We start from the raw sequence: 15,910 nt of genomic DNA on the forward strand, positions 1-15,910 counted from the left end.
TAGATTATCCAGTATATAAATATTCTTTCTAGCATCTATAAAAGATTTAAATAGTTCTGTAGAATAGATTTCACTGAAAATTTGTCTTTTGAATCTTCATAATAAAATACCAATCAAATAAATTTTTAGTACATGCATGTACTAAATGTAGCCCAAATGAGATAGTGCAAAATAAGCACAGATATTGTGAGAATTGATATATTAATTTCATTTTTTAACCGTTACTTTTTTGTACGTTTTGTAAACTTGATTTGGAGACGAAAAAACCTAGAATTTGTACTAAATTTTGAACAGTATTTATCTAACTTTCTTATTTTAGTTTCTAGATATGAAAAATAAGGGAAAAAAGAGTACACGCACGAATCAGTAAAGAATAACTATAGGGGAAAGTACTCTCCCTTCGAATGTTCATGCCTTCAAATAATGTGAATTTATTTTACTTTTTCTAAGAGACTTACGAATGATTATTATCACATAATTATTATCAATAATTCATAATCATCTAACTAATATTCAATAAAAATTTGAAAGTCTCTTAAAAAAAGTAAAACAAAATTCACAATATTCGAAGGTATGAACGTTCGAAGGGAGAGTACTTTCCCCTACTGATTCATAATTTTGATTTACTCTAAAAATTAGTTTTATCAAATTAACAAAAATGTTTGTTAAAAGCATACTTTTCCGTAGAAAATATAGAAAATTTTGTCAAATTGGGTAGCTAACTGAATCTTGTTCACAATTTGTCAAAGGGATGTTCTCCCATTTTAAATGTAAGTTTTGTCAAATTGAGAAACAACATCCTTTTAACAAAATTAATTTCTCCGCTTAACAAATCTTTTTTAAAAAGTTGAGATTTGTTACAAAAATAAAATGTGATTATGGCACTGAGAAAAAAACGGGGCTGCGATTAACTTTTCGTCCTCATAACTTTAACACTTTTTAGGTGTAAAAATATATCAACATTTTTTAATGTTAATTTTACACCTTTTCAAGGGTAAAATTAACATGAACAAGGGTAACTTTAACCCCTAATACACCTAAAAAGCGTAATATTTACACCGATTTCGGATCAATACTGCAGGGTGGAATAAACATTTCCGGAATGTTATTTTAACTTTTTCAGATTTCTCTCACTCAGCGAAGGAATCACACCTAACCGGTAGTTGATGATATAAATAGAACCAGTAAAACTAGTCACGTAATTTGTGTATACATCATTTTTTGATATTCATTCGAATTGTTAATTTAAAGATTTTTGAGTGTTCTAAACCTTGTAAAAACTGTTATTGTTTCTAAAATTTTCTAAGTCCGCAATTGCTGTATTTAGTAGATAATTTATTAAAAATTATATCAGATTTTTCATTTATGATATTAAAATTTTAATGTTTATCTATCAACTAAACTTCTTCTTTCACTACTTTATTTTTAGGCTGTCGGACACACTAAGGTCCATCGTTGAAATTAAAAAATAATTATTAAAAGAATTTGACGTTTTTAAGAGTTGGCACTATTGAAGTTACATTTTTTGAAATTATTAAAGTTAATCGATTTCTAAATATTTCTAATTGTTCAAAAAATGTTAATTCATAAAAAACTTTTGTATATTTTATAAGGATCATGATTCTTCATTTATCTATCTTCTAAATACATGCCAAATTCAATGTCTTAAATTTAGTTATTTAGTACAAACGAATTTCGACAAATCTTACCCAAAATTAGAAGTTTCTATCCTTTAAAAACTTAAAGTCAATAAACAGTTTTAACGTACTATTTGTTTTTCCTCGGTTTTTTCGTGATTTTTGCAGTTCTACGTAAGAGACTGATTTAGAACATTCATGTACTAAATATTTCTGGGATTTTTGAATTTTAAAATGTAACAATACCATTAGCCACCTTTTCAACTTTTACCGAATGTTTATTACAATTAAACCGCGTATATGAAAGTCACAAATGAAAATTCAAAGATTTCAAGAGATTTTTAGAGAAAATTTGCTTTTCAATCTATGATAAAATATACATACTGTAAAGATAATTTTCAAAGCAGTCAAAACAAAGTAAAAAAGAGTTCATCATTTCAGCCAAAATTAATTATATGCTTCAGACTGCGTCGAAAGATGTAACTAAATGGATTAATAAAAACTGCTTTGCAATCTTTGCAATTAAGAAATTATGAACGGAATTCTTAGCTAAAAAACACAATGTAACACTTGTGATAATTGCACACAAATTGCTAAACCCTGTTGTGTATTTTATTTATAATCATTTATAATCACTATGCGAGGAAGATAACATATACTTATAACTTGATACAATTGATTACTTTCGCATATTCTACAGAATATTTTAAAAATTATACATTACTTTAGTAATTATCTTCTTTTTTTTTATATACAGTTAATCTTTGGCCCAAAATACAAATGGGAGAAAGGTACTAATTTTCTTTGTCTCGACACACTTTATCACACCAAATAATTATTTATTTGCTTTTAATACAATTAATAATTTTGCTGCTCTTCTTACACTTCAATTTGCAATTAATTTATCTCACTTTTTTCCATTCAATTGCAATTACATACAAAAAAAAGAACTCGTGCTTTCAATTTGTAACTTCTCAGGTTTTTTTTTTCAACTTTTTCTCTCTCTCTCTTAAGTGTTATATTTTGATACTATTTCTTTAATGGAAAAGAGACAGAAAAAACCCGATTATTGCACTTATGTCGAAAAATTACATATTTTCACATTATTATTTCTTTTTTTTTTTGACACGTCAGGAGTTCATTTTATTGGGTGTAAATGACTGTAGAAAATTGATTTATAATTTTTCAACTTATATATCACACTTTTGTCATTTACACTTTTTCTCATTCATTGTTGAAAATAAAAAGAAAAGAAATATTTCACCGAAGATTCATTCATTGTCTCACTGATATTTTTATTAATACTTCTTTTTTTGTCCATTCTTTCGAATGATTCAGAAATATTTCGTAGCACTTATTAGAGTCACTGGACACACAACTGCGTGAATAAGGTAGAAAAAAGTTTCATTGGACTGTCTATAAATAATTATTAAATATTATTAACAAACATGTTACGTACGTCCGGCACTCACAGCGGTTCAGTCAATACTAGCACACAACGCAAGTGCCTACAAAAGTTATTTCAGACTCGATAATCGTGCCTCTTTCTTTCCCTTCTTTCTCAACTTCTCACACCCAAACATTACACTCTTTCTTTTCTTCAATTGAAAATTTTTGACGAATTTGTAGAGCCCAATAAAAATGCACAGTAAGTAAAAGTCCATGATAAAAAAAGAAATAACAATCTACTCTCATAAGATAATACTGAAGAAAAGTGAAAGAAATTTTACTGTAGGATTAATTGAGAGACTTTTTTAGAATCATTTCGACAATAAATAAAAACATTCTTATCAGCTGTGCACGAACCGGCTTATCATAAATACCGTATCATCATGCAAGTCAAAGCCATAAATGTCAAGAAGACCGCAAAGAAACTCCCCTAAACCCCTATCTTTATCCTTGGGACAATTTGGCATCAGAAGCCCCAGAAATGATTTCATTGAAAGTATCCATTTAACTTTACAATCAAGATTGCAGTTACAATAAAACATTTTTTTTTATTATTGATTCCTCAGCAGAATAGAAAGAAATCCAGTTAGATAACACTGCCATAAAGGAGTCACCAAGTTAAAAGAAAAAAAAAACATTTTGCAGAATGCTCCAACTTCTGAACTTAGAGGAAACTGGGGCACCACCAAAGATGGGGTAGCACCAAACGCTGCGATTTTTTAATCGGATATTCAACTTCAGGGGCACTCAATGGGTCAAGTTATAGAGCACTCGCACTATGATGCAAGTGTATCGGGTTCGAATCCGCTTGAGGTCACCAGGAATTTTTCTGGCGTAAAAAGTGTTCGGATTGCATCCAGTGAGATTCACTGCACTTGATTCCACGAGCATGGGACTGACAACCTCATCCCGTACCACGAAAAAATAATAATACATGTCTAGAAATCCCCTTGAGGGAAGGCCTTGTTCCTTCATGGAATGTTGTGCCAGCATTATTATTATTATTATTATTATTATTATTATTATTGTTATTATTCAACTTCAAAGGACAAGAAATGGCCGAGATAGTTCAAGAAGTTTAGAAATGAAAATTAGTGTTTGGTGCTACCCCGTGTTTGGTGGTGCTCCAGTTTCTCCTGTAGCTATTCATTCAAATTTGTTTTCGAATTATATTAGTTTTTTAGATAAATAAATTTGTATGCTCAGCTGAATTCAATTTCATATTTCATATGTGCCTAGGATAGACACGGTTACTGCCGACTTATCAAAACCGATTCCACAGAGAAATCGTGAAAAATCTAAATCATGGATCGTTTATGCAATAATATCTAAGTATGTATATAGGATTTGATTAGAATTCAAAACGCAGAAGCAAGCACTTTAAAGGAACAAGTGACAGCTTGGTCAGTAAGACACGTTAAACTATCATAGAAGTCACAAAAGAAGAATGTTGGTTAAGGGAATAAGATGAGAGAACAGTCCAAGAAGCAAAGTGACTGTCTTACAGGGTAAATGTGCCAAATTCCGACCAGCTTCAAATTTCGGCCACTTTGAGTGTAACTTCGGCCAAGCAATTATATTAATTAAAATCATAGATTTAATCTTCGAATGTATTTAATGCTTTTTTTTAAATTTAGATAAAATTTTAATACAAATCAAAATTGAGTTATAGAACTTTAGTGTGAAAAGAGTCTTACGAAAAATATGACAGATTGCTTGTGTTGCTAGCAGTCTTGTGGTGAAATACGAATGATTTTTTTTTCATTAAAATTGAGTAGTGTTCAGGAAAGATTGTTTTTGTTTATATTAGTAGTGAATCGTTTTTTTTTAGATTTAGACTTAGAGTGAAATTTCCCGATCACGTATTTCGTGTAAAAAAATACTCATTTTGTGAGTGTCTCTCCAGTGAGGCAATGTTCACTATTCCGGCCACATCTATTACTTCCTCAGAATCCTTATTTATTTTAATTCTTTTTTTTCAATTTCTAGGTTGTAAAATGTCAAGACAGAAGGAACATCGTTTCTATAAAAATATGATATGGAAAAAGCCTTGGAAGAGTTCTGGAGTCGCTACGGGAATCTGCGCGTAAATTTGGTGTGACAAGCTTAACTCTTCAAATCTTCAGGATTATACGGAAGATCACAGGGCTTGTGGATTATACAAATGTAGTAAATTAAATGTTAATTTAAAAACGTATGTCGTTTTGAAATTTTCTATTCGTTATTCCACATAAGGTAGTCACAAGGTGGCCGAAATTCCACTCAAAGTGGCCGGAATAGTATCCAAAGCAGTGGCTATATTTTTATTATTTTTCATTATTTTAAGAACGGATTTAAATAAAACAAAGATGATAAACCAATTTTCAAGGTCCCAAACAACACTCTTGAAAAAGAAGTATAACCAGAAATTTCAATATGTATTAAAAAATATTAAATTTCAAACTTGAGACTTGGATGCTTATTTACAACTATCCCGGAATTTAGCATTAGCACACTTACTCTAAACCTAATTTAAAGATCTTTTAATTGACCTAGGCTTCTAATGGAAATTATGGTTTTATAAGCTTGCATTGTCTAGCACTTCAACTTTTTTTGTCGTTTAAGATAATGAGTACTTCAAGAAGACTTTGTTTTAGCTATAATAGAATTGAAAAAAAAAAGGTTTTTGTGGTATGATTTTAAATAAGAAAAACATCCAAATCTAACAAGATTTTTGGAAGCATCCTAAACCTTGTCAACAGTTTTCAACTCATTTCTTCTGAAAGCAGTTTTTTTCAGTCTTAAGAGTCTGCTTATAATGGTGTTATTCTTATGAAAAGTGAACATTTTTTTAGAACTTTACTGTTTTCAAGTGTTGCTACATAATCAACTAATCTTTGTGTTGGTTTTTGTCATGCCTATTTGATGGTTTTACAACACGACAAAAACTGTGAAAACAGTCAAGACAAGAACCAAAACAAAGAAAAGTAGATAATGCAGAAGCATTTGAGAACAGTAAAATGCTAAAAAGAAAAAGTTCAAGAGAAAAATTTCCTCTTAAAAAATTATGAAATTTATTTGTTTATTATTTATTAATTATTTATTAAATTTTTGAATTTATTAAAAAAATGCAAAAACTTTTTTTTTCCTTTTTTGAGATATGCGAAAATATATGGTTTGTAGAAAAACATAAAATAAATAAAGTCATGCTAATTACTAAATGAAATATCGACAATAATTAGATGATTAATGGATTTTATTGTGCTATTCCAGTGAAAAATGGAAAGGGTAAATCTTTCTCGTGAATTCTTTTTGGCACAAAACTGTTCTCAATTACATCTGCATTATCGACTTTTCTTTGATTTGGTTAATATTACGACTGTTTTCCCCAGTACTCGTCGTGTTCCAAAACCATCAGTTGTGATAGGAAATAACACAAATTAATGTCGATAACGCAGAAAAACATGAAAACAATCATGTACTAAAAAAATGATCAGTAGGGGAATTCTGTAATTTTCCTGGCACTGTCACGCGTGAGTTCGAAACCTGACAATGCCATTCGAGCTTTTTTTGTCATATCATATGAGTTCGAAAATGCAATTCATTGATTTTTTAATGAAATCCCTTTACTTGATGATTTTATGAAAATACAGTACGTCAACAAAATTCATTTGTCGTTTGAATTGCCAGAAATCTCAAATATGTGACTTCTGACAATGCCACGTGAGCTCAAATGGCAATGTCACGGCTACAGAATCGCATTTTCGAAAAAGCTCTCCTAAGATTCGAACCCAATTTGTCATATGGCATTGCCAGAGCGTTACAGAATTCTCTTCCAGGATACATTCTTCATTACAATAGCAATATTATGGAAGTTTTTCCCGGAATACTTCAAGTTAGTCTCATTCAATGTTTGGCCTTTAGTTTTCATAATAGAACAGTAATGTTATGTATATTGCTTTTTCACTGTGAACTTCGAGCAATGAAAAAGCTTCAATTCAGTTCAAGAAATGAAAAAGCTCCAATTCAGTTCAAGAAAAATCCATTTAGATAGGACACATACATAAAACACATCGAAAATTCTTGAACACCCAAAACATCGATTTTGGAAACATTGGCACTATTCCAAGAATAATCCACTGAATCAGCAAGAAAATGGTCCACGCCGACACACCCGGTGTTTTTCTGAGAGTATGAAATGAGAGAGAGAGAGCGCGAAAAAAACATCAACGACCTTTGACCTTTAATCGAGAGAATCATCTTTCTCTGTAAAAGCTCTCTCTCTGTGTCCTACTTCCTAGAATTTCCTCAAACAAACACATGTGACATAAAATTGATTCTCAGCTGCAGAAAAATCGAGGGGACAGCAAAAATAATTTCTATAAAATTCAAATTCCACTGTGAAATGCATTGTCTGTGAAATACTTGTGCAATACAAGACAAGTAAATGAACTGAAAGTGATATTTTGGCAATGAAAATGCGGGAAAACGCCAACCCAAGTTATTTAAAGAAATTACGTGACACACTCATTTCACATTTCTAATCACGAATATGAAAAGAGAAAAAAAGAAAGGTTTTAGTGTTATGTTTAGGATGTAGAAGTTTGCAAAAATTATTCAGTTTGATGATACAGTAAGAAAAGAGCATCGCTATTTTTAGAAGTTTACAACTCAAAATAACAAAAGAAAGAGCAATATAACTTCTCTCCATTGAGAAAGTGTTTTTGTTTTTACAGCTTACCCCATATTAAAGAATATAAGTTTAGTATTATTCAATTGAAAAAATGCTGCAAAGACTAGAAGTCATTCATTCATGTTTTGCTAGCGACTTGGAGTAAATTTAAATTATGACACTCGAAAACATGCACATTAATTTAATTTTGAATATTATCGAATTTATTCAACAATAAATTAAATTAGGGACAGTAAAATATTATTGAATTTGGAATAAGGGAAACCTTTACAGCTTCGTACAGTTGCAGCTTCATAAAAGTAGATTTTTTGTATTTTATTAAATTAATCTAAACTATAACTATATTCTAATAGCTAGACCAACACCTCAAATTTCTTGAAAAAATGGGAGCCTAGGCCTTTTCCTTAGGTTAGAGAAGTGTAAATAAAAAAAATGATCCTAAAACTATAATTCTGATATGTAATATTTTATGAAATTTTTTACATTTCAAGTGTCTTTTCGAAAAAACAACTATTACAAGTTATAGAGGGTTTATCAGAGTTTATATTTACCGTAAAAATCTTTTGTTCGAAGAGAGCCGTTTCTGTGGGTGGATGAAAATTTACAAACATTACCACCTTGGCAGCTCAGGAAAATTGAGTTTTTGCAGCTTTGGAAAAGTAATCAGTCAAAACTATTGACCGCCGGCTTTGATTTGAGCAAACCGGGGCAGTTTTATAAAAATTGTCACTAAATTTACATTTTCCTATAGAAGAAAATCCAAAAATTTCCAGAAATTTGTGAGTAAGAGACTTTTTGAGATAAGATAGTGGTATAATGGATTCGGCTTCTGTGGCATTTGGTGTAAAATCTTGAAAGTTGGACGTCATTTTTTGTACAAAGTTGCAAAAGTTCACCTTACTTTAATTCAATTCTAATTCATTTCATTCAACTGTGCTACGTCTGTCGTCGACTACATTGTCGATCATCAAAAGAAAACGACAGAAAGAAATCTTAAGAATGAGTTCGCGAAACGAATCAGTCTTTTTTCTGATTTACGTTTAGATAGTGGTTAGGATGGAATAGAATGAGTGATCTATTGGAAAAATTGGAATAATACTTCTAATTCTTTTGAATATGTCTCTACGGATCCTGGTCAAAATGCCGAAAGCCAAAATTCCGAAAGCCAAAATCCCGAACGTCCAAATCCCGAAAGCCAAAATTCTGAACGTCAAAATCCCGAAAGCCAAAATCACGAATGGTTCAAAATCCCGAAAGCCAAAATTCCGAATTGTTAAAAGTGTCATAGCTACTCCCACGATTGCACCCGCACTTGCTGGAGGTAAAGGGAAATTTTCTGTGTCTTGGAAAATTATTCTCCGCATTATATTCTCCATGTAATTTAATCCCTTTCAGGATTTTGAACATTCTGGATTTTGGCTTTCGGAATTTTGACCCTTTCGGGATTTTGGCTGCCTCCGGTCTGTACCACTCTAACAATTTAATCTGTTATGAACCGGTAATGAATCAATCCATAACCAATAACAAGACAGATAACTTATTTTTATCCGAAAATCAATTCTTTAACTTTTAATTCAGTTTCAATTCAATTCAATTTATTGACTCACAAAACTTAGGGTAGTTCCCCCTTACAAATTTGTGGCATAAAAAAAATAGTTAAAAAAAAGGAAAATGAAGCAAAATGAAACAAAATATAGCTTATAAAATAAATTAATAATTAAAAGATGAAAAGAGAAATTAGCAAGGTCCATTCTGGAAGTGCTCCCTAATAAGTGTCAGGCGATCTACGCTTCTGAGGAGCGAGAGAATTATACATGAAAACCCCTTTGACAAATAGAGTTCGTCTGAAGGACTCATGGTGTGACTTAGGGACAATCAGTCCACCGACTCTAGCTGACCCGCCAGGAGTCAAGAGAGTGGCCAGGTACCCAGGGCATCCCGATGCAATCAACCGGTTAAGAAAGATGAGAGCGCGAATTTGAAGTAGCGATGAGAGATCACATCCTATAAAAACATTTCTATAAGAAGAAATGTGATCACGAGGGCGTAACCCGCAAATGTATCTCACACAATTGTTGAAAGCAACTGAAAGCCGGCGAATCGTGTCAGCATCCGACAGAAAGAAGAGCTCTGCTCCATAATTAAAAAATGGAAGTAGCAGTGCTCGGGCTAGGAGCAAGCTATTAAAAAAAAACTATTAAAACTAATTTGAAGGACTTTTTAAGTGTTTTGTGAATCGGTTGAAATCGGTTAAGAATCAATATACGGTAAATGATGCAAAAGTACTTTTGAGGTATAATATCTATAAATCGCGAGTTTGAGCACTTCGCAAAGCCTAGGACGTGTTTTCTTTTCTTGTGTTTTTACATAGGGGAAGACTTTCAAGCTTCGCACACACTTTGGCTTCAAACACTTTATACTTTTCCCATATTCCTTTAATGAGTCTGACCTTGTGGCAAAATATTTTATTAGACAGTCGTAAGTCAAACATTTCCTGAAAAAATAGGTTAGATGGGAAAAATATGAAATTTTCGAAGCTAGAGTATGTGCGAAGCCTGAAAGCTTTCCCGTACTCATTTGCGTCAAAACACTAAATTTACTTCAATTTAAGTTCAAAAGAGCATTAAAAAGTAAAATGATATTAAATGTTGTAGAGAATACCTGAAACACTGAGAATAATACCTCTCTTATTTCAATGAACATAAATTCTTAATGAGATTCTATATTTACATCAGTGAGAAATTGCAGGTGCCCTGCTATAGAATAAATATTGTGTAAAATTCAAAAACTCCACCCAAGTCATTACACTTCTACTGGATTAAACTAGATCTCAAGAAAATATTTTCTTGTTAAAAATATAACAGAAATTCAGAGAGAATTTGCGTCACTGAATTCTTTTCAAAAACTCCCTCGCGATTATCTCAAAACTCTCGAAGTTCAATGCGAAGTAGCAAATAATGGTATATAAAATGAGATAAATCTTTTAGCTCTATTTTTTTGAAAATTCGCGGAAATTTTGAAGTGATTGCATGGCGGCAAAATGGGAACGTGCTCTTCATATTTTTCGATTAGATCAAACTACTGGCCACTTGGAAATGAAGATCATTCCAACAAATTTTTTCTCCCTCAACTCATTGATTTGCAACATCTAATTCATCTCTCACGAATGCCAATTCGTCACAAAACACAAGGTAAAGAAAAAATATGTTTTTCCATATCATTGTAAGGAAAAAAAAAAACCTCAAGAAAACAAACCGAATAAGCACAAAGATCACGCAAGGTGTAACACAATTTTTACAAATAAAATTATTCAATTGTGAATGATATTTTATGCTTAATGGTGATTTTTATCCATTTCTCATCATTCAGGAAAACAAATTGGTAGAGATGAGTTTTATTTTGAAAGGCACAATTCACAATATTTATGCATTCTTTTAAAAATATTTATTAGCTGAATATTTTTTAAAGGAAATAAAATTATAATTTCGTAGATACCGTTGAATGTTATATATTTTAATTCATCCAACCCTACTCTGCATAACTATTTTATAATTCTTTTTTTTTTATTTTATTCATATTACTATTAGTCACACTTTGATTAGCAAAGCTGGAGAAAAAAAGAGAAGAGAGAATTGATGGTGCACATGAATAATTTGTTGTAGTTAAACAAGTAATCAAAATGATGATAGAGGGAATTGCAAGAGTCAGCTATTCACCAACATTATTTTATATGTATGTATAGTGTGAATAAACTCACACTTTAGGGTCAATCATGTATATGTTAACTTTAATGACTTCAATTCATCTTTGAATGCAAAATACTCAATAAACTTGGCCCAAAGACTTTATAGAAGGTAATCTATTATATAGTTTAAACATCATGCATTTTTATGTAATTTGGCAAGAAAATAAAATTTCCTTGATTGTTTTCCTTCAATGAAATGCTTGAGTTAACAATCAATTTTGCATTAAACCGATAAAAATATTTCTATATGCTAGAAAAATTCGAGAGCTTTAAATTCTCACTAAAAGCTCGCAGTCATATAATGTTTTAAAAGATTTAATGATAAGCTTGTCAAAGCTTACGAGAGTAGTGATTTCTTCCAATGACACAGTGTACTGTAATGGAAACAATGAACTTATAAAATTTTTCCAAAATAGAATTTTTAAAGAGCAGGGACGGAACGATAACTTTTCGATACTATCGAATAGTCGGTCACACATAGACTAAACAAAAACAGCATATTTCCTTGATTTTTTTTTCAAGTTAAAAAAAAAATTGTCATTTCAAATTTGAAATTTTCATTTGAAAAATTTTAAAAGTTCAGCCGTTGGGACTTGATTTTTGAAAAAAAAAACATATTTTTCGGTGGACGAAACTTTTTAGAGAATATTCATAATTTCTATAACCTGATGAGTTAAACTCGTACTTAAACGGTACATTTTCTTTAATGAAATGTGGATTTTTGAGAGAATTTTAAACAAGAAACTTTTTTAACTCCTCAACTAACAGGAAATACTCAGATTTTTGGCGTCAGATGAATGTAGGGGAAGGTTTTAAAGGTTCGTATTAAAAAAGGAGTCCAAGATTTAAGAGTTTTTACTGAGTGCCACACACATTGAATCAATTATATCACTTTATCAAAAAATTCTCTTACTTATTGGGTTCATAATTCTGCCTCACAAAATTCCTGGAAGTTCATGGATTTTCCTCTACAGGAAAATGAAAATGTAGCGGCATTTTTTACGAAGGTGCCCTGGTTAACTCAGCTTCGTACCACTTTTTCCCACCTCTGTAGGCCTCATTTTCCCCAAAAACATTACACCGGACACAAAAATTTGGGCATCACTACTTAGATGGAACTTTCATCTACTTGTTTTTACCATTTGTAGGAGGTATCACGCATTAAAAATCAATTTTAAGCTATTTTTCTAACACATGTTTTTTGACACTCGGAAAACCATCTTTTCCCTACATTCTAACATTTAGTTAAGAGCTTGGTTAGGTATGATTCTCTCATAATAACACCTAATGTAATCCTCGAATTTTCTCTAACACCTCCAATTGGTCTTACAGAACATATTTCGGACGTAACTGATTTCAAAAATGACCAGCCACCAATTTAAAGTGAAATGTGGGAAGTTCCACTTTAAAACGAGGAAAATTGAATGAAAAATACTCAAAATACATCGAAGTGGCAATTAAAGAATCACATCTACCATAAGCAATCTAGTTTCATCACTGCACAAATCAGAAAGTAGTAATCACACCTATTGTAATCCTTGTTTTTGCTCTAACGTCTCGAAACTGTCTTACAGAATATTTTTTGAACATCGGTGATTCTTAGAATTACCAGTGATTAATTTAAAGTAAAATGTGAAAATTTCCGCTTGAAAACAAAGCAAATTGGATGAAAAATTCTCAAAACGCACCACATGGGCAATGAAAGAATCACACCTACCATAAGCAGATTCAGGCTTATTGTTTAATTTGACAGAAGTGAAATAAAAACATCTGATGAAGTCTCATTTTGATGGGGAAGTGCGTGTTTTCCTTCGAGATTGTAGTGAAAATTGTTTAATATCCCAAAATTTTCTTGTGAATTTATTCAGTGAAATCTCTGATGTGTCAAATATCCCGAGCGGCGTGCACAGTGTGACCCAAAACAGTGAGGAATTAGGTCAGTAATTGAGGTCAGTAATTTTGACAGATGTTTTTACGAAGCTGCAAAATTCAATTTTTCTGAGCTGCAATGGTGGTAATTTTTATGAATTTTCCTCCACCCACAAAAACGACCCCCTTCAAGCAAAAGATTTTCACGGTAAATATTAACCCTAATAAACCCTCTATCACTTGGAATAGTTGCTTTTTCGAAAAGATACTTGCAGTGTGCAAAAATGCATAAAATATTACACATCAAAATTTCGATTTTAGGCCCATTTTTTATTTTTACCTTTTAGACTCAGGAAAAAAGGCCTAGGCTTCCAAGTTTGTCAGGAAATGTGAGATGTAGGACTAGCTTTTAGATTATATGTCCGTGTATGAAATTCATTTAGTAGCTTGGAAAAAAATCAACTTTTACGAAGCTGCAACATTACGAAGGTACAAAACCTTTCCCTTTAAGTTCATTTATTATTATTAGTTTCATCATTTAAAAGCATAAGTTTTCGAAGCATAAAACATACATTGCAGTGTCCGAAATATCTTGTCGCCACTGTAAGTACTTTTTCAAGGACAAAGGTTAAAAAAGCTCTAAAGGGTGTATTTCTTAACCGAATGGTATCATATTCGGGTTCGTTGGAAAGGTCTTGGAATTCCTGACAAGTTTGAACCTTTTCGAATTAGTTATGAACCGCTTCATAATCGATAACTAGAGGTAGTTCCGCTTTCAAAGAAATTCTCGGGACCAAAAAAAGTCCGCAAATTAACTCTAGTAACACAGAAAAATTGCTTACGCAATTTAATAAGTTACGGAAACGCCGTGATGTGCTCAAAACATTTTCAATACTAATTTTTTAGCCTGTCAACGATTCATAAGAAATGTATTTAAAATTTATCGCGTGAAATTTTTTTTGCATAAATTTAGGGATATTTCAAAAATTATTTTACAAATGAACTTCCAATAGTAGGCAATTCATATCAAATTCTTTCAATCCGTTGTCACTTAAGCCGGAACTCTGTGGAATTTCTATCCAAAATTCAATTATTATACTCCTAAAGTATTTTGGGCAAAGTTTTGAGGGAACTATGAATCGGTTGAGAATCGGTAAACGGTAAATGATCCGGAAATACTTTTGAAGTATAGCATTTAAGCCACGAGTTCGAGCACTTTGCAAAGCGTGGGACACTTTGTCACCTCTTTTTAAATTAATTAAAATCCCAAATTAACTTATAAAAAAAAATCCAAAGAAATATTCTGAAGAAAATCTTTAAAAAACAGTTTCTTTTAATATACAATATCGCGAAAAATATTGCCCATTCCAGTTATTAAATATGAAAGCTTTCCACAAAAGCATAATCGCATAACTAATGGGAAATCTTTTGCTCAATATCATGTGACGGAAAAATCAATTTCTAGTCTTGTACATCATTTCGTAAGAACTCAAACACAGAAGTATTTATACAATTAAATATTTTCTCTCTTGTTATATAGAAAGCCCATAGACAGACCGAGTAAGGGAGATCTGCAAAATATTTTTTCCATTTGGAATATCTCAAATGCAAAAATTAATCATTTCACGAAGGCAATTGTTTTAAGTTTTAACTATTATGTGACTCAATCATGCATTGAAGTGGTTTAAAACATTGTTTAACAAGCCTCAAAAATGTTTTGAGAAATGGGGGGAGGAAGTCTCCAATTACTATATTTATATATTTATTCATTACATGCTTTTCCAGTTAATGGAGATTTTTTTTTTAAATAAAATTTATATATAAGTGAAGATAAATGAATTATTTAATTGACCATCTTTAATTTCATAAGGAAGTCATTCTGCCTTATTTTTGCTTATTAAAAAGGTCCATAAATTCACTTTTCTTAAACTAATAAAATATATTAATTAGCAAAATGCATGCAAATGTTGATTATATGTATTTTTTAAATGCCTCATAAATTCACAAAATTATTAAAATGATCTCTTCATATTAAAAGTTCCTATAAGTCATTAGAATTGCAATGCATCAAGTAAGAAAACGGAAAAGTAAACAGGCTCATAAACAATAAAAAAATAGTATCAGATTAGTACTAAGAGAATTGCCGGACTGACCTCAAAAGAAAGACAATTATTATAGTCTTCTTTTTTGAAGACTCTTGTACACTCTATTTTTTTTCGTGAAACAGTTTTCTCGCCCTCAAAAACAATCCAATAAAATCAATTGTCGGCAGAATGGCTTATGATAAAAAAAAGTGTGTACTCACGAAAGTAATTCAGTGCCTCGCGACACATATCCTTGGACAGATGGTGTCCGCCATCGGGTGTAGGAAGTGCTGGGAATGGTATAAACCAATCCTCATTTTCATAACCACCAAATTGGGTCAGTGAATCTGCTCTCAGTTTATACTTTGGAATTTGCTCTTCCAGCAGAGAAAAAATCTCCACTTCAGGCAAATGTTCACTGCTGCAGAGATCTGAAAGAGAAAATCAAATTAAT

General features: G+C 31.4%; 1 protein-coding gene across 4 annotated transcripts in view; it reads right to left on the minus strand.

Moving 5' to 3' along the window:
- LOC129804492 (trafficking kinesin-binding protein milt) overlaps positions 1-15,910 on the minus strand; it is a 65,120-nt gene that overhangs the window by 38,331 nt on the left and 10,879 nt on the right. For 2 of the 4 annotated variants that reach the window (XM_055851830.1, XM_055851828.1), the window contains exon 3: positions 15,678-15,887. In XM_055851830.1, coding sequence (XP_055707805.1) covers positions 15,678-15,887 — 210 coding nt within the window. Of the gene's footprint in view, positions 1-2,520; positions 3,123-15,677; positions 15,888-15,910 lie in introns of those variants that run through there. The other 2 variants (XM_055851825.1, XM_055851826.1) reach the window with 2 other exon arrangements.

Source organism: Phlebotomus papatasi, chromosome 2 (genome assembly GCF_024763615.1).
Source record: "Phlebotomus papatasi isolate M1 chromosome 2, Ppap_2.1, whole genome shotgun sequence".
Classification (NCBI taxonomy): Eukaryota; Metazoa; Arthropoda; class Insecta; order Diptera; family Psychodidae; genus Phlebotomus; species Phlebotomus papatasi.